Source organism: Sceloporus occidentalis, unplaced genomic scaffold (assembly GCF_023333645.1).
Source record: "Sceloporus occidentalis isolate IW3139 unplaced genomic scaffold, rSceOcc1.0.p SCAF_6, whole genome shotgun sequence".
Lineage (NCBI taxonomy): Eukaryota > Metazoa > Chordata > Lepidosauria > Squamata > Phrynosomatidae > Sceloporus > Sceloporus occidentalis.
This window is the reverse complement of record NW_028316986.1, coordinates 64,046,533-64,069,064: the sequence shown is the minus strand read 5'-3', so window position 1 is coordinate 64,069,064 and position 22,532 is coordinate 64,046,533. Positions and strand designations below refer to the sequence as shown.

Here is a 22,532-nt window from a genome sequence, read left to right as displayed (position 1 = left end):
CATATAAGCAGGGGAATGTTGTTGCAGTCATGTTTTGCTTCAGGAGTTTACTTGTGCTTTTGGTTGGCCACTGTGGGAACAGAATGCTAGACAGACAGTTGATATGGCTCTTCTTTTCTGATTGACTCTTCTTTCTTGAACTAAACACTATTTTGGTTTTTAGGAGTGTTTAGCAGGTGAAATTTGCACTCAGAAGTGTTTGAAAGGGGAGCACGGCAGTAGCAGTCTGCAGCTTTTTTTTCTCCTCAGAATAATTTTATGTCATTTGACAATGTATTATTTAATTCCTTTCTTTACTAAAGGCTGAAACAGATAGCTCTTTTGTGCCACCCTCCACACTGCATGCTCCCAAGCTGCCTGGAAGCCACTCCTGGCCATTTATACGGAGGCAGCTTCATGATGCTCTGGCAGCACAAGGTTTACACATCGCATGCCGCAGTGCAGTCGCGAAGCCAGCTCTTTGTCGCTCCTTTTTTAGGTGGCTTCAAGGTGGATTGGCACTGCAACACGTGGTTGCCACAGCCCCAATCTGCCTTTGGGAAAGGGTAAATGATATGAATGGAAGAATGCACCTGAAACAACTACTTTATTTGTTAACTATGGCCAGGATGACAATTGCAAAACATTGGAGGGGGACAACTGCTCCAGGGATTGATAAGTGGCTAATAAAAACATTAGATGTCATTGAAATAGACTAACAACAACGTTGAAAGAGGAGGATAATAGAAAAGAGCATAATAAAAAGGATATGTGGGATCCATTAATCAGCTTCTGTAATAAGAGATGGTCAAATACTGGTCATCAGAAATGATTTGAAGAGAAAAAAATAATTTCGTCAAAAAAAATTATCCATGCTCTCTTAGAATTCAGTCTTTGTTTACCCCACTAGTTAAAGACTGGAATAATAATTTTTAAAAATCAGTGTGAAATGTGTTTCATTTATGTATGAAGTAAAAATTTAAGAGATTATGTAACTATCAATATAATAATACACATTCTTTTATGTTAGCAGAATATATAAAGTGAAAAGAGAAATGAGGAGGTAAAGAGAAAATAAACGAGGAATAATTTTAATATTTGCTGTTTTAAGACAACAGTTTATAAGACTGGAGTATTCTACATGGGGTTGGGGTTAGGGTGGTTAGGAGGGGAAAAGAATATTGTAAGAATATTGAAGAATATATATGTCTTGTTTTATACTTTTTTAAAAAATAAAATTTAGTAAAGAATATTTTGTAAAAAAAAAAGAAAAAAAAGGTAGGGGCAGCTTCAAGCTACCCCTTCTGATGATCTATTTCTTCCCTAAGAAAAATCAGTAAATCATTTATTCTCTTTCTAATTTTAACAAGAATAGCATATTGTCCTAGATATTATCACACAATGAAAATGATTTTGCTATATATTATCCTAATGCTTTCTACATCTAGCAACTCTCCAGCAGCTGATATCAGAGACTATGGTACGATGGGCTCAAGAATCAGTAATAGAAGACCCAGAATTAGTGAGGGCCATGTTTGTTTTATTGCATCGCCAGTATGATGGAGTTGGTGGCCTGGTTCGTGCCTTACCAAAGACATACACTATAAATGGTGTATCTGTGGAAGATACTATCAACTTACTTGCATCTCTTGGCCAGATCCGTTCTCTCCTCAGTGTTAGAATGGGCAAGGAGGAAGAGAAGCTTATGATTCGTGGATTAGGGTAAAGTCTTTCTTTGCTACCATTTTTACCATTACATAATTTTACTGTAAACTGACTTTATTCAACCTTTCTGAAGTAGACACTGATTTTATGTTCATGGGTTCAAAGCTGAGTAAGTTTGAATAACACAAGTGCAGAATGCTCCCAGGGAACAAACAGTATCAGAAATGATGCAATACAATGGTCAGCTACTTTCAAAACTGCCTTTTCTTTATCAAACACAATTTCTATAAAGTAATCAATCAATCAATACTTATTGATTAGCCCTTAGGCCATATCAAAATGACCCAAACGCAGATAAAACATGCTATAAAATTCTATAGAAGTTCTATAAAAATTAGAAAAAGCTAAAATATAATAAATCTAAAATATGAATAAAATACTGTATAGATACCATGTGAATGCCATACAATTTAAGTTCTCTTGGTTTTACTTCGCGAATGGAGATTCAGGAAGGACTCATCCGTGCTTTCTACAAGCGCGTTGATGACGTTGGATGTATCCTTCGAGCCTGTGCAATGGATTTTTCTGGTGAAGCGCAGCGTGCACAGAATTGGCCTCATCCTTTAAACCAGAGGTTCGACTGCTGAGGCCTTGACAAGCATGGACGGTGGCAGCGAGGTCCTCGGGTCATAGGTTTGATTAGAGTTTCCTTCTCTTAGATCGTTGACCTTATAGGGTTAGACGAGCACCATCTGCCTGGGTTTGGGATTAGAGTTTTCCTTCTTCTAGGATGGCTGCCATAAGTTAGAGAGCCCATCCTGCCCTTTGGCACTCTTGGTCAGACCCTTTGGCTGTGACCTGTCTGGCATGGGGGGCCCTGCCAGTGACTATTATACCACCGCCAGCATAGCTCACAACTTTATTAGGGTATGCAAGCCTCTCCCCCACACAGTTAGAACATAGCTGGAGGGGAATAGGAGGCCAGAAGATGACAGTTAGGAGGGAGGAGCCTCTTTCTTCAGGCTAGCCCTGATGGAGCTGGGTCTGCCCACTCCCTCTCAGGCCGAAAGATGACAGTTAAGGAGGGAGGAGCCTCTTTCTTCGGGCTAGCCCTGGTGGAGTACAAAATTTAAGCACAAAACCCATAAATGAAGCTGAATTATAAAACTTGATTATAAAAATCTATATAAAATATTCAAAGTACAAAAATGGGTAAAATAGAGAGGGAAAATAAGCTTTCAAATTATAGTACATAAAACAAAAAGACTGAACTTCAGTTACACATAAAAATTCCTTATCACATCTACAGTTTACCACAGTTGTCCCTGCATATCTAGCTCTCAACTGTATTGCTTTACATAGAAACCGAGCTGTGGTCCATCTGGACTGGGCCTTCAAAGCATAAAATACATAATGCAAGCTTTCAGAGCATCACTGGCTTCTTCATCAGGCAAAGATGTTAAAAATCATACAGGAGAAGAAAAGTGTCTCAGATGTTACCTGTTATGAGTTAAGAAGGTACTGTGGGATCTCAGTGCAGGCAGAGACCACTCCCCTTTATGTCCATATGAAGACTAGGAACAAAAGGAAAGGAAAGAAAAGTAAAAAATTCACTCTGGTAGAAACAGAAAAGTAACTTAATGGGAAATACTTTGTAATAGGATGCATATAAAGAATTAAATCTATGCTTTCCAGTTCCTTGAGAATGCAATCATAGCTGCATCTTCTGTTTGTCACTGCCTGTAGAATTAGAATCTAGACAACTGTTGGAGATACCATGTATTACAATTATGTGTGAATTAATTAAACTGTTTTTGTTTGACAGTGGTGAGCAACTACCTGGGGTTAAGGAGACACATAGATTGCCCAGGGGATCTTGGAGGATTGCATTGCCACCTCTTCCCATGTCCAGTTTTCTTGTTGGGGGAGGGGGGGAGCTTATTTCCACAAATTCAGTTCAATGTCTATGTAAAATGGGTGTGAGACAATTTAATTGCTTTTGGCTTTCTCCAGCTGCTGACTCTCTGGTCCAATTTCATCATGTCTTGTTGGGAAAATAACACAATCTCCTTCCACCCTGATGAAATTGCCCCCATCCCCTATTTGGGGCATTGAGGAGTAAAAAATGTTGGGAAACACTGGGAGCCCACTCATCCTCATTCTTGTTACATGGCATGAAACTGAAGAGAAATGTTTATAGGTAATAGTAACAAAACAAATGTGCAAATATTTTTATTTGTTTTCCTTTTCCAACATAGGGATATTATGAACAATAAGGTTTTTTACCAGCATCCTAATCTTATGAGGGCCCTAGGAATGCACGAGACTGTAATGGAAGTAATGGTGAATGTACTTGGAGGAGGAGAGTCAAAGGTAATGTACTAGCAGAAGAGACTTCAAATGTTGCTTGCAATGTCTGACATAGCTACTTACCTCTCAGTGAATAAGATAATTGTATTAGTTCAATTTAAGAACCAAACTACATGTTTTAAGATTTGGTTCTATAACTTGGTGTTAAGTCCAGGGATCTATTGAGACATGCATGTCAGTAAGCATTTATAACGAGGCAAAGAACCTAATATTTATCTAAGCAGTTACATAGTCTAAATTGATTTTTAAACAGGTTATTAGTGAACAAAATCTCTGGCTATTAAGTTTTATTTAAATCTTATTTAAGTTATTATTGCCTTATTTAATGGCAAACCTCATCTAAATTAACCTTGCCAAGAAAACCTAGTTTAGGTTCACCATAAGAACTGATTCAACTTGAAGGCACATGGCAAAAAACCCAAACAAGGGTTGTCAGGACAAAACTGGATACATAAAACATGGAATTATTTTGAACTTTGAGGGGAATTCTCTGTAGCAGTTTAAAGGTCTGGAAGGAAGAAATTGGCCTTATATAATGTGTGTTGAGAGACATATCTTTTGGGATCCCTCATTCCCAGAAGACATCCATAATTCCCCTGCTCACCAGATGCTGCCCAATTTAAATTAAGGAACAATAGAAGCCTTACAACTAGCACTGCTGATACACTGTAGAAGGCCAGTGAGCCCATGAATGGTTCTTGGAACTAGATGCCCTAAGTTTAGGTAAGAGAAATACACGAAAGGGTAGTTTTTTTTAGGTGTGTATAGGCTTGCCATGTCATGGCTGCAGCCGTGACCTTCCCAGTTTTTTGACCTTGGGGAAGGTCTTTCCCGGCTTCTGCATTCTGTCATCCGGGACAGCTGGACGCCTGATCTATCTTCCCTTCCAAAGCAGCCTCCGTCCGTTTGTGCTGGAGAGGCTGCAGCCAGCCAGGCAGGGAGGAGGAGGAGGGTGAGCTTTTCATTCAGCCCGGCAGAGACTCAGAACAGAAGACTTTGCAATTTGCATGCTATTTGGTCCTGCTAAACAGGGGCAATAAATACCTTTGTAAGCTGGTAAACAGATCATGTGATCTAACTAACTTGCTTAGGAAGTTCTCTCGCACAATAGATCTTTCCTGCTTTCCCTTCGGTCTTTCCATCATCATGCTCTCTCAACTTTCCACTGAAAGATGGTGAGATACAAACTTCTTCTTTTACCTGAACTATTCACTAGATAGGTTAGGATGTAGCTTCCATGTATATGTAGATTTAAGCCATTAGTAAAGTTTTGTTTTTTAAACTACAAGCAATTTGTGTCAGCCTCAGTTCTTATGGAAGCATCTTAAGACAAAAGACCATTTCTGCTGCTCTGCTGATTTACAAGCTAGACCCTCACGGGCTTGGCTTTGATAGTTTTGATATTTTTGTTTCCTTACCAAGGGCTGAAGCCATAGGAAACTTTAATTCCCCTACACATTGCCATACCCTGAGGCTGAGAGAGTGTGATTTAGCCCAGTGGGGTATGTTTATGTCCAAGCAACAGATCAAACCCTGGTACTTCTCTACCACTGCCTCATAATGTCCCTTAATTCTATTATTATTATTATTATTATTATTATTAACTGAAAGAGTCTGCTTCCTCAGATGCATTTAGTCTCAGAGGTGCAACAAGATCTCTATGGCGGGTTACAGACCGCCCGTTTGGGGTGGGCTGTACCTGTCCCTTTCCCCGCTGTATCGGGGCCTCAGCGTCCAGAGCGGCAGCTGCTGAGGCCCTGATCCACCACTTTTCAGGCTGCGGGGAAGCGGCAAAAGGCCCCTTCCCCACAGCCTGGAAAGGGGTGTCCTTGGGGCGGGGAGGAGGAGAAAGGGGCCGCTTGGCCCCTTTCTCCTTTGGTCTGCTGGGCGCAGCTGTGTGAAGGCTGTGCCCAGCGGACCAAACCAGGAAGGAGCTCTGAAACGGAGCTCCTTCCTGCTCTGCACTAAGGGCGCACTAAGCGCCCTGGCATGGAGCGAGGACGTCACGTTCCTTCGCCCTGTATAGAGGCGGCACGGTCATGACGTCCTCATGGCGGTGGCCGTGTGGAACGGCCGCTGCCATTTTGTGCGTGCGGGGTGCGCACTAGGGTTAGGGGTGTGTGAAAGCACCGCCCCTTTCTAACCCTAGTATGTGCTCTGCACGTACTTTCCTGCTCGTTTGTAACGGGCCAATGATATGATTTATATTAATGTGTTATATATATAAATGTTTTTTACTTTTAGTTGGTTGTGTCCTCCATGATTTGAATGTCCTACATTTTGTGTTGAACCCAAGGGGTTTGGTTATGGAATAAGTCTCTGAAATATGCAAGAGGCCATGTTCAGTAAAGCCATGTGAAATGCCCAAATGTGCTTAGTGTGTGTTTTGGAATGGAGGGGGGTGGGTTGAGCAGAAAGGGAAGTACATTCCTGCCATCTGTTTAGGAATAATGCCAAAATGTCCTCCATTTTGAGCATGCCCAAGAAACATGCATTTATATTAACATTTTTTAAAAATCATCCAGTTTTTTTGAGTGTCCTCCATTTTTTATAAAAATGTGTCCTACATTTGAAAATATTGTCCTACATTTATCCTACATTTGTCCTGGTTTGGAGGTCCTGACTTATGGCAACCCTAGGTGTGTACCACCAGCTAGATTTGGAAAATTAGGCCTAATCTTTATGTGTATGCAAGTGTAGAATCGCTATATGAACTACATTTTTAAAAGATAAATTATAACCTTTTCTAGACTGGGATGTGCATTTGGATACATACTTAAATGTAACAACATAAAGTATAGCTAACTAGCATCTATACTTGTCAGATGCATAATGTGTATCTCCATTATTGTTTTTCTTATAGTTATCTTTAATTATATCCCACATTTATCCCAGAACTGGGACTCAAGATGGATTAAGAGAAATACAATAATTAAAACATATAAATAGTCAACATCAAGAACATTCAAAACAATAGAAAGCAATTTTAAAACAGTATAATTAAACACAGTACAATTAAAATCTATATAGCACTCTATTGAAAGTCCTTTCTTTAAAAACATTTGGTTCTCAAAAGCCTGTAAGAATAAAGAAGTCTCTGCCTGGGAGAGCAAGGAGGTGAAATACAATAGTCAACATCAATAGCCAAGAAGGCCCTACCATCCATGCCTACCAGATGTAACTGGGAAAGTAGAAGGAGTGAGAGTGTTAATCTTTACAGATGGGCTCCTCTTCAGAATAACATAGAAATATAATAATAATAGTTTATTTCTATACCGCCCTTCTTGAAATCAGGGCGGTGTACAACAGGAACAATCAATACAATTAAAATACATTAAAAACAATACAATAAAAACAAAACAAACTCATGCCAGCTCAGCAATGCTGACGAAGGGGGGAGAGGGGGTAGAGTATTCTGGGGTGAGAGTCAGGGGTAGGCCTGCTCGAAGAAATATGTCTTCAGCCCCTTCTTAAATTGGGATAGGGAGGTGGCCGAGCAGAGCTCGGCGGGCAGCGAGTTCCAGAGGTTGGGGGCCGAGGTGGTAAAGGCCCTCCTGGAGGTAGAAACTAATCTGACCTCTGGAGCTCTTAACAATTGCTGCCCGGATGATCTGAGTGTGCGGGGCGGATTGTATGGAGAGAGGCGGTCCTCTAGATACCCTGGGCCCAAGCCATTTAGGGCTTTATAGGTAATAACCAACACCTTGTATTGCGCCCGGAAGCGAATAGGCAGCCAGTGAAGATCTTTAAGCACTGGTGTTATATGACTGGCCCTGGATGTGTCAGTGACCAGTCGGGCTGCCATATTCGGCACTAATTGCAGCTTCCGGGAATGGTACAGGGGTTGCCCCATGTAGAGCACGTTGCAGAAGTCCAAACGAGAGGTTACCAGAGCGTGTACTACAGTTTCAAGGTCCCTCCAGCCCAGGTAGGGACGCAGCTGGCGTATCAGCTGAAGCTGATAACAGGTGCTCCTGACCGTCGCATCCACCTGAGATGTAAGGTGGAGCGACAAATCAAGGAGCACCCCCAAACTGCGTACCGAGTCCTTCACAGGAAGCGTGATCCCGTTCAGGACAGGTGGAACTACTGCCATCCCTGGACCGGGAGAACCTATCACGAGTACTTCCGTTTTCTCTGGATTCAGGCTGAGTCTGTTTTCCCTCATCCAGCCTATTACCGACTCTAGACAGGCCACGAGAGGAGAGATGACATCCCTAGTCACTGCATCAGTCGGAGACATAGAGAAGACTATTTGGGTGTCATCAGCGTACTGATAACCCCGCGCCCCATGTCTCCGGATGATCTCTCCCAGCGGTTTCATGTAAATGTTAAAAAGCATGGGAGACAGAATGGCTCCTTGAGGGACCCCAGATGTTAGGGTCCTCTTGTCGGAGCACACGTCTCCCAGCTGCACCATCTGGAACCTCCCAGAGAGGTAGGACCGGAACCACTGGAGCGCAGTGCCCCCGATTCCCACCTCTGCCAAGCGCTCCAGAAGGATACCATGGTCTATGGTATCGAAAGCCGCTGAGATGTCTAAGAGCACTAACAGGGACACGCTACCCCTGTCCATGCCCAGACGGAGGTCATCGACCAAGGCGACCATAGCAGTCTCAACCCCGTAACCCGCCCGAAAGCCGGTTTGAAATGGGTCAAGATAATCCGTTTCATCCAAAATCAATTGAAGCTGGATTGCAACCGCCCTCTCGATCACCTTCCCCAAAAATGGCAATAGCGAGACTGGCCGGTAATTGTTATGCATCAGGGGGTCGAGGGAGGGCTTTTTCAGCAAAGGTTTTACAACGGCCAATTTCAAGCTGGTTGGAAATTGCCCTTTCCTCAAAGATGTATTAATAATCCGGTGTAACACTGCAGTTACTACCGGTCCCCCCTGAGCCGCTAGCCATGAGGGACAGGGATCGAGAGAGCAGGTTGTCTTCCTAACACTTCTAAGGATCTTGTCCACATCCTCAGTACTAACAGACTCAAACTGATCCAGTACAACCGAGACCACGGAAGCTCTGGATGCCTCTACTGTGGGTTCTGCTCTAATACTGGCATCAAGACCTTCGCTTATCCGAGAGGTTTTATCCGCGAAGAAGTGGTTAAATTGGTCACAGCAGGCCTTAGAAGGTTCAAGGATCGGGTTTGGGGCAGGAGGGAGCTGAGTTAGCTCCCTCACAACCCTGAACAACTCTGCTGGACGCGACTCCGCGGACGCGATGCGTGCACCAAAGAACGAGTTCTTTGCTGCATCGATCGCCTCTCCGTAGTCCTTCAAAAGATGGTCTAGGAGAGCCTTGTCAGGTAAGCGTAGGTGTTTCCGCCAGGCATGCTCTAGCCGTCGCAGTACCCGCTTCCTTGCCCGGAGATCTTCCGTATACCAGGGCTTCTTTTTGGAAGCAGGCCTGAGAGGACGCTTGGGAGCGATACTGTGTATAGCCCTGGAAAGGTCAGTGTCCCAGATGTTAGTCAGGGCACCAACAGAGTCGCCGTCATTTCCAACCATATACCCCTATAAGGCTTCCTGGAACCTTTTGGGTTCCATCAGCCTTCGAGGGTGGACCATTCTAATAGGTCCGCCACCCCCGGGAGGTATCTGGGTAGAAGCCTTGATTTTTGCCTCCACCAGGAAATGATCCGTCCATGACAGGGGGGAAATATTAGTTATTTCCGCCCACGGATTTTCCATGTCCGTACAAAAAACCAAATCGAGTGTATTACCCACAGAATACGTTGGACCCGAGACCAGTTGAGACAGGCCCATGGCTGTCATGGTGTCCATGAATTCACGAGCCGCACCGGATGGAACATAGTTGGCCGCGAAGGGGATGTTGAAATCACCCAGGTCTAGTAGCCTGGGTGATTCCAGCATCAGCTCCGAAACCAACTGAGTCAGCTCGTTAAGGGAGTCTGTTAGCGCACGGGGTGGCCGATAGGCCAACAGACTCCCTAGACTGTCCCTGGCCTTCAGGGTCAGGTAAATGCACTCGATATAGGAAGTTTGATGGACATGGTTCCTGGTAAGAGACAATGTGTTCTTATGAACCAAGGCAACACCCCCACCCCCGCCCACCTAACCTGGTCTGGCCCTTCACTGAGTACCCGGTAGGGAGGGCCTGAGCCCACACAGCTTCTCCTTCAGGCCCAAGCCAGGTCTCAGTAATGCAAGCCAGGTCACAGTTGTTGTCCTTGAGCAGGTGGTGGATGATGTGGGACTTATTCTTAATGGACCTGGCATTGCACAGGAGCAGAGACAGGGTTTGTGGTATGGTTGGAATGACCCTCAGGTCCTTTTGGTTAGGAGGGAGACAGGAAGGAGAGATAGATATTAAGCATCGATCTCGCCTTCCCCTGTAACGCAAGTCCACACTCCTACCGCCATACCTCCCCCTGCCCCACACTACCTCAATAGCAGCTCGGCTCGCACAAGAAGGATTACCCTCTGCCTCCCCAGCCAAAACACTCCCCACGTCCATATCCTCCCCCTCCCCCCGCAGTACAGCAGTGAGGACAGAGAAAAAACACCGCAGTCATTCTCTGCCACAGGAACGCCCCATCCCCGCCTTCTCTCCAGTTGTTCCTGGTTCCCTCGGTCTTGGCTACGATGCTGAAGCCCAAAAGAGTCCGTAGGCGGCTTCCCCTGAGTCAGTGCACACATGTGCAGGTGTTCTCCAAACACAGAGGAGCCGCACTGGCAACAGCAGCAGCGACAGCACAGTCCTTCGGGGCCTTAGAGGGGGGGCGGGACGAGGAGGAGACCAGGAGGCTGGCCTTTAAGCGCTCCTCTGCCACAGGAACGCCCCCTCCCCGCCTTCTCCCCAGCTGTTCCTGGTTCCCTCGGTCCTGGCTGCGATGCTGAAGCCCAAAAGAGTCCGTAGGTGGCTTCCCCTGAGTCAATGCACACATGTGCAGGTGTCCTCCAAACACAGAGGAGCCTCTTGTGTTGCATGTATGCCAGTTAGGAAGATGCAGAGAACCATGTATCAATATTAGTTATGTTAAAGTGTGTGTGTTTTAAAAATATAAAACAGAACATAAAGAACCTCCTGCCCAACCAAATTTCATAGACTTTTGAAGATGTTTTTATGGAAATAATAATAGTTATGTTGCTCCCAATCCTTCACCGCCACCACTGCTACTTTCCTTCGTAGAGTTTACATTTCACGATTGGTGGTGGCAATTGTGAGTGTCATGAAACATGGTAGACAGAAATTAGAGCAAGAGGGAGGATGAAGCAGAGAGAGAAATCCTGTGCCAAACTGCCTTGAATGGGAAAGAGAGGACTTCAGAGCAGAGAGAGGGAGGAAAGAGTAGATGGATGAGAGAAGAAACAAAGGAAGCATGGCGGATTTCCCCCCTCACTTTTTTTCTGCACTCTTCTGCCCATCCCTTCCATTTTGAGTGCTTTTCCACCCCGTTTTTTGGGCAGTGCAGGAAGTTACATGGTGTGTGTGGGGTGGGGGGTGGGGGGTGGGGACGCAAATATAATGTAGTGGCTATTTTGCACTCACTTTCCTATCTCTGTCTCAAGGTATTGGCGCAACAGCAGCTTAGCTGTGTTCATTCTCATTTTTTGCTTAAACAGTAGCTGTAACATGAAATGGATTTCTTACTGATACCATTTTTGTAAGCTGCAAAATGCATTAAAAATATCCCCCTCCAAATACAGTGGTTTTATATACAATATTTGACTTTTCTAACATAGCAATTTTTTTTTAATCTAGGAAATCACCTTTCCTAAGATGGTGGCTAATTGTTGTCGTTTTCTGTGCTACTTTTGCCGCATCAGCAGACAGAACCAAAAGGCTATGTTTGATCATCTTAGCTATCTTTTGGAAAATAGCAGTGTTGGCCTTGGTAAGTCTTTATAGAATGTATTCTACATTTTGCTGTTGTGCCAACCCTTCCTTGGGGAGGTGCTCATAGTAGCCAGTCTCCAGGTATACCAAAACCAGGCCACCAGGTTACTTCAGGCAGCTTTTATGAAGCTTCTAAGGCTACCAACAGGTTGATAAGTCCTCCCACTTTAGGTCCATTCTCATTTTTTGCCAAATGCATCAAACTGTAGGGAAATGACCCATCTTATGGCCAGTACAGGCAGTCTGATAACTGTCAGATGAAAGATTTAACATCTGTTGGACTTGATTCAGATTGATGGTAACTTGTCAGAGGAGCTACCATCAATTCACAGTGAACTGATTCTGCAGTATGGTGTAAGTTGTTCTAGGATGCTGTTCCTGGGCTCTATAAGTTTTCATAATAACATGTTTCTTCTGCTAGTTCATGTCTGTGGATTTAGTCCCTGGTTTGGTAAGTTGTCCCCAACATACCCTGCTACCAGCTGGTTATTCCTGTATGAAATGCCAGAGCTTGTTAAGTGATTGTAAGACCAGTCCCTTCAGATTAGCAAGAAGCCAATGGCATTACCCTTACAGAAGGGCAAGATGTAGCCAGATCAGGGTGCAGGTATCATTTCCACAGAGTGAGTTGGTAGTAGCTTGGCACTGGTGTGACTACAAGTTCAGGTTTGGTAGGACTCTCCCCTAAGCTTACATCTGATTCCAAGGGTGGTGAATTGGCTTGTGTGTAGAAGCCCTAACTGTCATGCCTGTCCTCTAGCAAAACCTCCTTCAGATGTCTGGCCTACATTCCATTTGGTCTCCGTCTGATACAGGTGGGAAGGATGGTATGCTGTTCTTGGTTTTGACCCAGCTTCTGGCTTCCCAGGGCTCTCAGTCCTCTCCCTGGGTACTTTGTGATCTGGAGTTTGAATGAGATAAGAGAGGCCAGGAAATGAATCTCTTACAGCCCATTCTGGTTTTCTTACCTTTCTTGTTGCTTCTGAGGCTTTTATCTCTTCCCACCCATTTGCCTTTTCTCCTTAATGGCTGTGCCTGAGATGTATGTTTGTTTGTTTAATTTATATCCCACCTTTCTTCCATTATGGGACCAAAAGTGGCTTATAAAAATAAGATTAAAACAAAATACAATTAAAACAACATAGGATCCAAGTTAAAAAAAATTAAATAGGCAATCATATTAATTTATATCCCACCTTTTAAAATACATAAATAATATGAGATAAGGGTACAGTATACTCTATTAAACAAACATTCTGCCACATCTGGCTAAAGACTAAACATTTATTTAAATAAAATGGTATTTTAATGCTGGTGAAAAGTGATAATAGAGGGGCCAATCTAACCTCCTATGGTAATGAGTTCCACAATGTGGGAACACCAATGAGAAGGGATATCCCCCATGTCCTTACTAACTGTGCCTCTGATGCTGGTGGGATACCACCACTAGATGTTGCTTTATTGCAACATCGATTGCAGTGCAGCAGCTGACTAACTAGCTGCTGCACTGCAACTATCTCGGGAGGTGGGGGGGGGGATGAAGTAGATGTGGTGATTCATTTCAATTTGATGCACACTTTGGGGCTATTCATATGGTGAAAAGAAATCTGGGATGGATTTGGGTTTAATCCCCATTGTTCACACGCACCTGGATGCACCTGAATCAGTTTTGGGGGGCTACCAAGAACCTACTTAACCTGGGAGTTCCCTAAGTTTATTTTTCATGATTCACATTGTCGGCAGCATGAATAATGACATGGAGAGGCCTGGATTAAACTTGGTATACATTGAATGCAGTTTGAATACATTTGCATCACCGACTCCTTGGAGGATGAAGCTCCTCCTGGTTGACTTTATGAGGAGACACTCCTCCACTTCTTCTTTCACTCCACACCCGTTGCTACAGGCTGGCTTTTGGAAGGAAAGTTGCACCTTCTCCCCAGACCACGGAGACTGAGCTCAGGCCTGGCAATGGGACCCCCCCCCTCACCTTGCCTCAGCTGCCAGTTCTAATGAAAAACTTGAAAAGATGCAACTCGATACCATTTCACAGCATGTATAACAAAACTGGAATGTGTGAGTGAGGTTATTTGTATTGTTCCGCTACAAAAATGATGTGTGAATGACCTCTTCATTTCACAATCCACACACAGTTCAACTGTGTTTGAGACTTCAGAATTCATAGGTTATATCCTACACAGTATCACTAATATAAGAAAAGTGTGTGTATAGGTTATAGTGTGGTATATAAATAATATCATGTTAATAAATAATAAAATAATAAATAATATCAATATAATGTTGGTATAATAGTACTGAATGGTGAACTGTTTAGTAAAATGTTAAATTCTAATATGAAACATATTTTTAAAAACTAAAGTTGCTGAGTTGTGATGTTGTTTATATAACCATGTTGTGAATAAATTAAAATTTCTGAAATATTCTTCTAACAGCATCCCCTTCTATGCGTGGATCAACACCTCTAGATGTTGCAGCAGCTTCTGTTATGGATAATAACGAACTTGCACTAGCTTTGAGAGAGCCTGATTTAGAGAAGGTACACTATCTTTTGAATAGCTAACTATGGCTTTACACATCTGTATCATGCTTATCTTAGTAAGAATGTGTACACATAAATAAAAGTAGAGTAGCAGCAGTTGGCATACATGTCTGATTTCTGTGTGCAAGGTAACATCATGGGATTATAGTCTACTACGAGACTTGTAACCTGTTGTACCCAAGAAAAGTGGCAATTTCATCAGCAGTTTCATTCAGAAGCTTTTCATGGTATTTAAACTCTAGTTTTGCATAGTATTGTGAGCTCTTATCTTGTCCCACAGGATTTACATGGGTCTACCCTTGTGCCAAGTTTGGAAGCTTCAATTGGTCCAAAATATGGCAGCCAGATTGGTCACTGGCACTTCCAGGTCCGACCACATAACACCTGTATTAAAATCACTTCACTGGCTGCCAAGGTGTTGTTTATTACCTTTAAAGCCTCTCCCTACATAATCCGCCCCACACTCTTAGAACATCTGGGAAGAATCTATTGGAAACAAAAATGACTAGATTGACTATGACTTCCCAAAGAACTTTTACTGCAACTGCCCCTAAATTGTGGAATCACCTACAGGAAGAAATTACCAACTTGGACGCTTTTTAGAAGGCAGTCAAAATGGAGCTCTTCTGGTGGGCCTATCCATCCGATCCTGTTTAGGATCCACCCTTAATGCTTAATGATGAATCTGTGCAATTCTACTGTTACAAAACTTGTGTACTATGATAAATTAGTTTTAATTTATATTATTATTGCTGAGATGATGGATTTTATTGATTGTATTTGTATGTTTTTATTAGGCTGTAATCTGCAGGGAGAGGTGGGGAAATAATAATAATAATAATAATAATAATAATAATAATAATAATAATAATTTATGTGAGCAAATATGTCTCCCCTTGCTTACTCGGTTTTTTTTAATATGACATTATTATAAAAGTGTATAGGTAGATACACATTTGCAAACTGGATTTTATTTTCAGTTTATTCATATAATTGAGTACAAAATTCAAATCTGATTAGCGTGAAGAACTGAAGGTTCAAGAGCCATAATACAAAGGTAGAGAAGAAATAAATAGCTCAGGAATAAGCACTAAGGAATAATTCAGTGGGTGTATTCACAATTGACTGCAGTTTTATTATACAGTGGACCCTTGTTATAAATAAATAATAAATAATAATTTTTTTATTTCTATCCCGCTTTTTGCCAGGCAATCAAAGTGGTGTACAACAGGTTAAAATACATCCATATATACACAATACCCCCCCTTAAAACAAGATTAAACAATGTAAGATTAAAAACTACATATTAAAACCGACTAAGCTAAATAAAAATCATCACGGGCAGAGTTATATGCTGGGGTTTGGTTCTAAGATCCCCCGTGTATAACAAAATCTGTGTAAGCTTAAGTCCCATTAAATATAATGACATAGCAAAATGGTGTCCCTTATGAAAAATGGAAAATCAAGATTTGATATTTGAAATTTATACATTTTTGGAAGATTTTCAAACCGTGGATGCTTGAATCCGTGTATAAAAAATCCATGGACAAGAAGGGCCAACTGTACAGACAAATGTTAATAAGCATAAAGATGAAACTGGTGTATTCATTTTTCATATTAGTCCAGATAGTAACATTTTTTTTTTAGGCAGAAGATAGCAGACAGAAAACTATTGATAAGTAAGAGAAGAAAACATTCTATTATTGAACACCAGTTTGAAACTCTTTTTTGCAGTAAATGCTTCTCTTCTTTAATTTTGCCTTGTTCTTAGGTAGTCCGCTACTTGGCTGGATGTGGTTTGCAGAGTTGCCCTTTGCTTATATCCAAAGGCTATCCAGATATTGGATGGAATCCAGTTGAAGGAGAACGATACTTGGATTTTCTTCGGTTTGCTGTTTTTTGCAATGGTACTGCAGGAGGCAATTCATTTTGTAAAACATTGGTTCTTCTAAAATAATTATGTCTGTCTTTTAAAATTTGAGTTAATTCCTCTGCATTTGGCTGTGTTCTTGACATCCCTCTTTCATTTTGTCTGTTTGTTCTCTTCACTGATTCACCAATTCCCTTTATAAGATGCATAAGCATATACATGAACAAGTAGCTATATATCAGAACAAGCTTAACAAACAGTATGTGTGTGTGTGTGTGTGTGTGTGTGTGTGTGTGTATATATATATATTTAAAAAAACAAAACCTTTCATTGACTTACTGCACCTGGAGTACTTTCTGATGTCAGTGGGGCAGAGCAGATGGGCAGGAAAAAGTGGCTTGATCCTGCTTTTTCCAAAAGTGGATCAAAACCCCATGGTCTGGATAACCCCAGGCAGACAGCAATTTTTTTTGTTGCTTCCGTGCCATGCATGTACACCATTGCACAAACACACTGCCTGCAACCTTCAAGTTCCTCCCACATCTGCCTAGATGGCATCCCATTGCATGGCTTTGATCCACATCTACACATGTAATGCTCTGCCTATACAGGGCATCTGTGAATTGGAATTCAAGTGATACATTGGCAAAGCATGATTATGGAGACACCCCCACCCCATACATGCCTTCTTCACTCCCTTCACCACATGTCCCCTCTTGGACTGTCTGGGTTGTATATGTAATTACATCCATTAGAATTGTCACAGTGTCATTTCTTCTCCTTACTGCAGCCCTGCACTGGTGCCAGGCTGTTTATATGCAAGTGTAAAGATGTGCATTTTCTGAAATAGGCTGGAGTAGCCCGGCTTCTTTTTGCTTCACTTTTTTTTAGCTCTGGAGCTTTGTTTCAGTTTCCACCTGCATCTCATATAAATGCCCTGCCTTAAAAGTGGCTGGAAGCGGCTTTATTTTCCCTGACTGTTTCACCCCAGTGAGAATTCCAAAGTATTGTAGGTTATAAAAATGCCCCATGCCTGAAATATCTGTGGTACAAATAAAGGGTATTCTATGATACCCTAACACCCGGAATCAGAAAAGAAATATTTGCATGAAGTGAAACATTAGTTTTATATAGCTGCCCTACTACATTATAACTATGTAGCCAATACAGTTTCTGTCCCAAATATACTATTATTTTTGTCTGTAAAAACAATAACACAGTACATGGCAGGTGGATAAAGCTATGCAGACATTGTTCACAGTGGCAAGATGTTAAAATGCTGCCCTTAGAGGTCTAGTTCTGTGATCCACTCCTTTTTCGCCCAGCAAAAAGCCAGCTTTTCCTGTCCCACCACAGCCCCATGGCAGCTTCATGATGTTCTGGCTGCACCACCGGAGCATCATGAAGCTGCCCACATTTGGGCAGCCAGGAGGCTTCAAGATGTCTTGGGGGCATGTGGCATCTACCTTATTTTCCGGCGTATAAGGCGACGGGGGGTATAAGGAGACCCCCAAGTTGCCCGCCGGCAGAATCCCTGGCCTCCCCTGAAGGGGTCTCGTGCTGGCTGGAGGGGGCCTGTCAGGAGGCCTGAGAGAGGATCCGTGGTGGCTGGGCTCTCGCTGCCATTTTTCTTCCAAAAGGCGGTGGGGAAGCGGCTCCAGAGCCGGCCGGGCCGAGGAAAAGAGCCGGCCCCTTGGTTACCTTACTTGTAGCTACAGACATAATGAAACATACTACACTTCATCCAGACTTGGATCTCTGTTTCTTTTCTCTACAGCTGTCATAGCATTCATAACTTGTTTTCACCTATATGTCAAAATGAGTAAAATGTCAGCCCCATCTGAAATAGCGTCATGCTGCTAGTCTTAGTTCATCCAGCTGTGTTTTTCCCCACATCCCATTATGTAATTAAAAAAAAAATATTAATTCTGCATTATATCTTTAAAAATGTTTCCTCTGTGATTGTAGGAGAAAGTGTTGAGGAGAATGCTAATGTGGTGGTAAGGTTGCTCATTCGGCGTCCTGAGTGTTTTGGACCAGCATTGAGAGGAGAAGGTGGAAATGGATTGCTTGCTGCCATAGAGGAAGCCATAAACATATCAGAAGACCCTACAAGAGATGGACCTTCACCAACTAATGGATCCAATAGAACATTGTAGGTATAACAGAAGTGATTCCTACTCCAGATCTGTTTTGTAAACCCATTGCTCCTTAAACAAGGCATTATACCTAGCACATTGGTGTTTGCTAATTTTGAAACACTTAGAAGACTTGGTGTTGGTTATGAAACTTAATACATGGATGTAGAACCTGTAGTTCTGAGATGTTCTTAGACTTTAACCACCATGATACTTGGTTAGAATGGCCCATGGTGAGGTGGGATCTGTATTCTGAAAACATTTGAAGGGCCTAATGGATTTCAACATGTAATAGCAGGCAAGAAATCAAAATATGAAAGACCTTGGAGCAGACAAGTGAAACATTGCAGGAAGTGTAGCTGGGTGCCTACAACACTTCATATTGTTCCTAGAGCTTTAGAAGGAAGAAATACATTTAAAAAAAACAAACCCCACATATTTAATTTTCAAAATAATGTTTCTAAACTTTGTTTAAAATTGTATTGTGTTGTATAGAAATGTTGGAAGTTCAACTTAAAATTGCTGAAGCATAGAAACATATAAAACTACCATTTCAAAGCAGACTAGTGGTTCAGTAGTATATTAACAACACAAACTCTACTGGTCTCCACTGAAAAATATTTAACTGAATATGTTAGGGACTGAACTTGATTTTGACAAAAGTTAAACTACTATAATATATTCCACTCTGATCCTGTATTTTTGTTCTTCTGGAAAAAAATAAATAGAAGTGAGGTGGAAGAAGAAGAAGATACTATTCACATGGGAAATGCCATCATGACCTTTTATGCTGCTTTGATTGATCTCCTAGGACGCTGTGCTCCAGAAATGCATGTAGGTTCTGTTGCTTCTTCCTATTTATTACCCCTATTAAAGTGATGCCTTCTCTTTCTTTATAAATACTGTAAATCAGAACACCCATGCCATCACTTCCTCCATTGCATTTCAAAAATTCCTGGATTCATGATTCCACCCATGTGCAAGAGGGAAGATATTAGTAGGCTTGGAGTGCACTTAAGTTTGAAGTAATACAAAAAATATTGATGAAAACAAATGGAAAACAGCCCAATGCAATTTCAGAACTTTATCACACACAGTTTTTAAACCACCATTAAAGCTGAAAAAAGCACCTTTGGCTATACTTACCACACAATGTCACCTCCAAAACATGGCTTTTATGTCTCTTAAGTATGATTAGTGAATCTTTCTTCATGCACAGGGATGTCCCCATGAATAGGCTCCCAATCGTGCATGTATTCTATTAGCCTTGCTCTGCGATAATAGAGACCATGTGTTGGGTAGTCACATAGAATCATAGAATCATGGAGTTGGAAGAGTCCGCAAGGGCCATCCAGTCAAACCCCCTGCCTTACAGGAAATCTCAATCAAAGCATCCCCGAGAGATAGTCTCAATGTCTCCTCCCCTCCACTTCCCCTCTCCCCCACTAGCCCCAAGCAGCCTGTCCCTCCCCCCTTTTTTTCCTCACCATGTTAGTGGCATAATGGCTAAAACTGGTTAAAAAGAGAAATAAACAACAAAAGAAAATAAACTCAAAAAACATGTTGGATAAGGTATGCTGGGCAAGGAAGCAGGGTTAAACAGGAGTCTGGGAAAGCGAGTCCATGCCACAGACAGCCTTGTAGCATTAATAGAGAGACAGTGTGATAAGGAAAACTCCCAAATCTGTATGTATCTGATTTCTTTCTCTAATATGATTGAAGTGAGATCAGGGCTCATGTGATAAACTCCTTAATGGCATGGTATGTTGCCTGATTGAAATAAAGTAATCTGACAGCCATGTGAGAAGAAAGATGAAAAAGAGAAGGTGAAGCAGAACAGATGTAAATAGACCACAAAAAGAGCTTCTCCGTTAACTGTGTAGATTATTTTTAACTTCATATCAAGAGCTATTTAAAAATATCCACAGGGATGCAAGAGAGCCAGACAAATCCAAGATGCAGCTTGGAGTGGACCGGTGTATCCAGTCCACATCTCCAAATGCCCCAGGGATAGGGAACTCATTCCCAAGTAGCCCAATCTACATATATATGCTCATTGGACATGGGATCATGGTTGGTTGTTGGAGGGATAAAAAAATGGGGTGTGTGATGTGAAGGTGAATGGAAATGGGAATGGCTGGAACCCCAAAGAAAATTATTCCACTGCTACAAGTTTTGCAGGCTTCTTCTTGACTCCTGACACTGCTGATATTTATGACTCTGGCTTATGAATCACAAGTACTTGATATACACTTGGATAAATCAAGTGTGGCTTTTGACTTTTTAAATCTGAACATATTAATATAATTCTCTCTTCATTTCTCAAGTGAGTGAACCTGGAGAACCACACTTAACATCAACACAGCAAATTCCCCACCAAGTAATAAAGGATTTGCATTTAATAAATCCAAATTGTCATCTGAATATGGTTTAAGCCAGCTGCCAATGAATGTCACAAATGCCAAATTTTGTCAAGTTTTTTAAAAATGTAGTCTAATGTTCCATTTTGAAAATATGGTTATTCTGTATGCATATAGATTAATATATAATTAGCAAATAAAATGTTTAAACAACTGTAATGCAAAATATCTGGAGTGTACACCACTGGAGAAAGCTGCAATAGGATATGAATAATGTGACTATTTTCTGATGTCAGGATTCTGATACTAATGATATAAACAAATAATTTCATTGCTCCTTTGTTAGCTAATCCATGCTGGCAAAGGGGAAGCCATTAGAATCAGATCTATTCTGCGGTCTTTGATTCCTTTGGAAGATTTGGTGGGCGTAATTAGCATTCCTTTCCACATGCCAACAATAGCTAAAGGTAAGAAGACTGCATTTGTTCTTCCTGACATTTATATTTTTTCTGTAAACCTGACTGATTTAGGAATATTTCTCAATGCATGGAGAAATTAAAATGTTCATCCCTGTGGCATAGTGTAGCATAGCCTTTCAATTTACATTGATTTCATTTGTAAGTGCAAAATTCATACTGATTTTATTTGGTATAGAATGCATCTTAATAATAATAATAATAATAATAATAATAATAATAAATTTTTATTTGTATTTTCCCACCTCTCCCAGGTGGATCGAGGTGGAATTACAACCCAATACAATATATAAAATACAAATACAAATCACAACAATAAAAACAGCAATATAGTATAATGAAATATAAAAATAGATAACAATTAAAAACGATACTAACAAAGTGAAAGTGGAGAGAGATGTTTCAATCAAGGTCAAAGAGGTAGAAGAATATGTCTTCTAAGAGATCAGGTGGGTAAGCTTGCCAGAAGAGATCTGTTTTAACTGCCCTCTTAAAGGCCTCCAAGGAGGTAGTGGGGCGGATCTCTTCCCGGAGACTGTTCCAGAGTTTTGGAGCAGCTGCAGTAAAGGCTTTCTGTGAAGTGAAAGTTAGTCTGGTTGCGTGTAATTCCAACAAAATTTCCCCCGATGTTCTAAAAGTGCGGGGTGGATTATGTAGGGAGAGGCATTCCCCCAATTAACTCAGGCCCAAGCCATGTAGGGCTTTAATGGTAATAACCAACACCTTGTATTGTGCCCGGAAGCTAATCGGCAACCAATGAAGATCTTTTAAAATTGGAGTTATGTGGCTGAACCTTGAAGAACCAGTGACCAATCTGGCTGCCATATTTTGAATTAGATTGAAGCTTCCGAACTTGGTACAAGGGTAGAGTGCATTATAGAAATCAATGAAGCTTCCGAACTTGGTACAAGGGTAGAGTGCATTATAGAAATCAAGACGAGAGATTACCAGTGCATGTACTACTGCTTCAATGTCCTTTTGGTCCAGGAAGGGATGCAGTAGGTGTATCAACTGAAGTTGGTACCAAGCACTCCTGACCGTCGCATCTATTTGAGATGACAACTGTAGAGACGGATCCAGGAGTACTCCCAAACTGCAAACTTCATCCTTTAGGGGAAGTGTGACCCCGTCCACGACAGGATGACAAAGTTCCTTCCTTAGATCTGGGGTACCTATTGCGAGTACTTCTGTTTTCTCTGGATTCAACTTGAGTTTGTTTTCCCTCTTCCAGCCCATTACCAACTCAAGA

At 41.8% G+C, this 22,532-nt stretch overlaps 1 protein-coding gene across 1 annotated transcript in view; it reads left to right on the top strand.

Annotated features, from left to right (window-relative positions):
• Window positions 1-22,532, top strand: part of RYR2 (ryanodine receptor 2) — a 421,553-nt gene that overhangs the window by 261,183 nt on the left and 137,838 nt on the right. Inside the window, exons 42-49 of the mRNA XM_089529854.1 lie at window positions 1,428-1,701; window positions 3,903-4,017; window positions 11,745-11,877; window positions 14,333-14,436; window positions 16,211-16,346; window positions 18,278-18,464; window positions 19,176-19,281; window positions 21,154-21,274. Coding sequence (XP_089385980.1) covers window positions 1,428-1,701; window positions 3,903-4,017; window positions 11,745-11,877; window positions 14,333-14,436; window positions 16,211-16,346; window positions 18,278-18,464; window positions 19,176-19,281; window positions 21,154-21,274 — 1,176 coding nt within the window. The remainder of the gene's footprint in view (window positions 1-1,427; window positions 1,702-3,902; window positions 4,018-11,744; window positions 11,878-14,332; window positions 14,437-16,210; window positions 16,347-18,277; window positions 18,465-19,175; window positions 19,282-21,153; window positions 21,275-22,532) is intronic.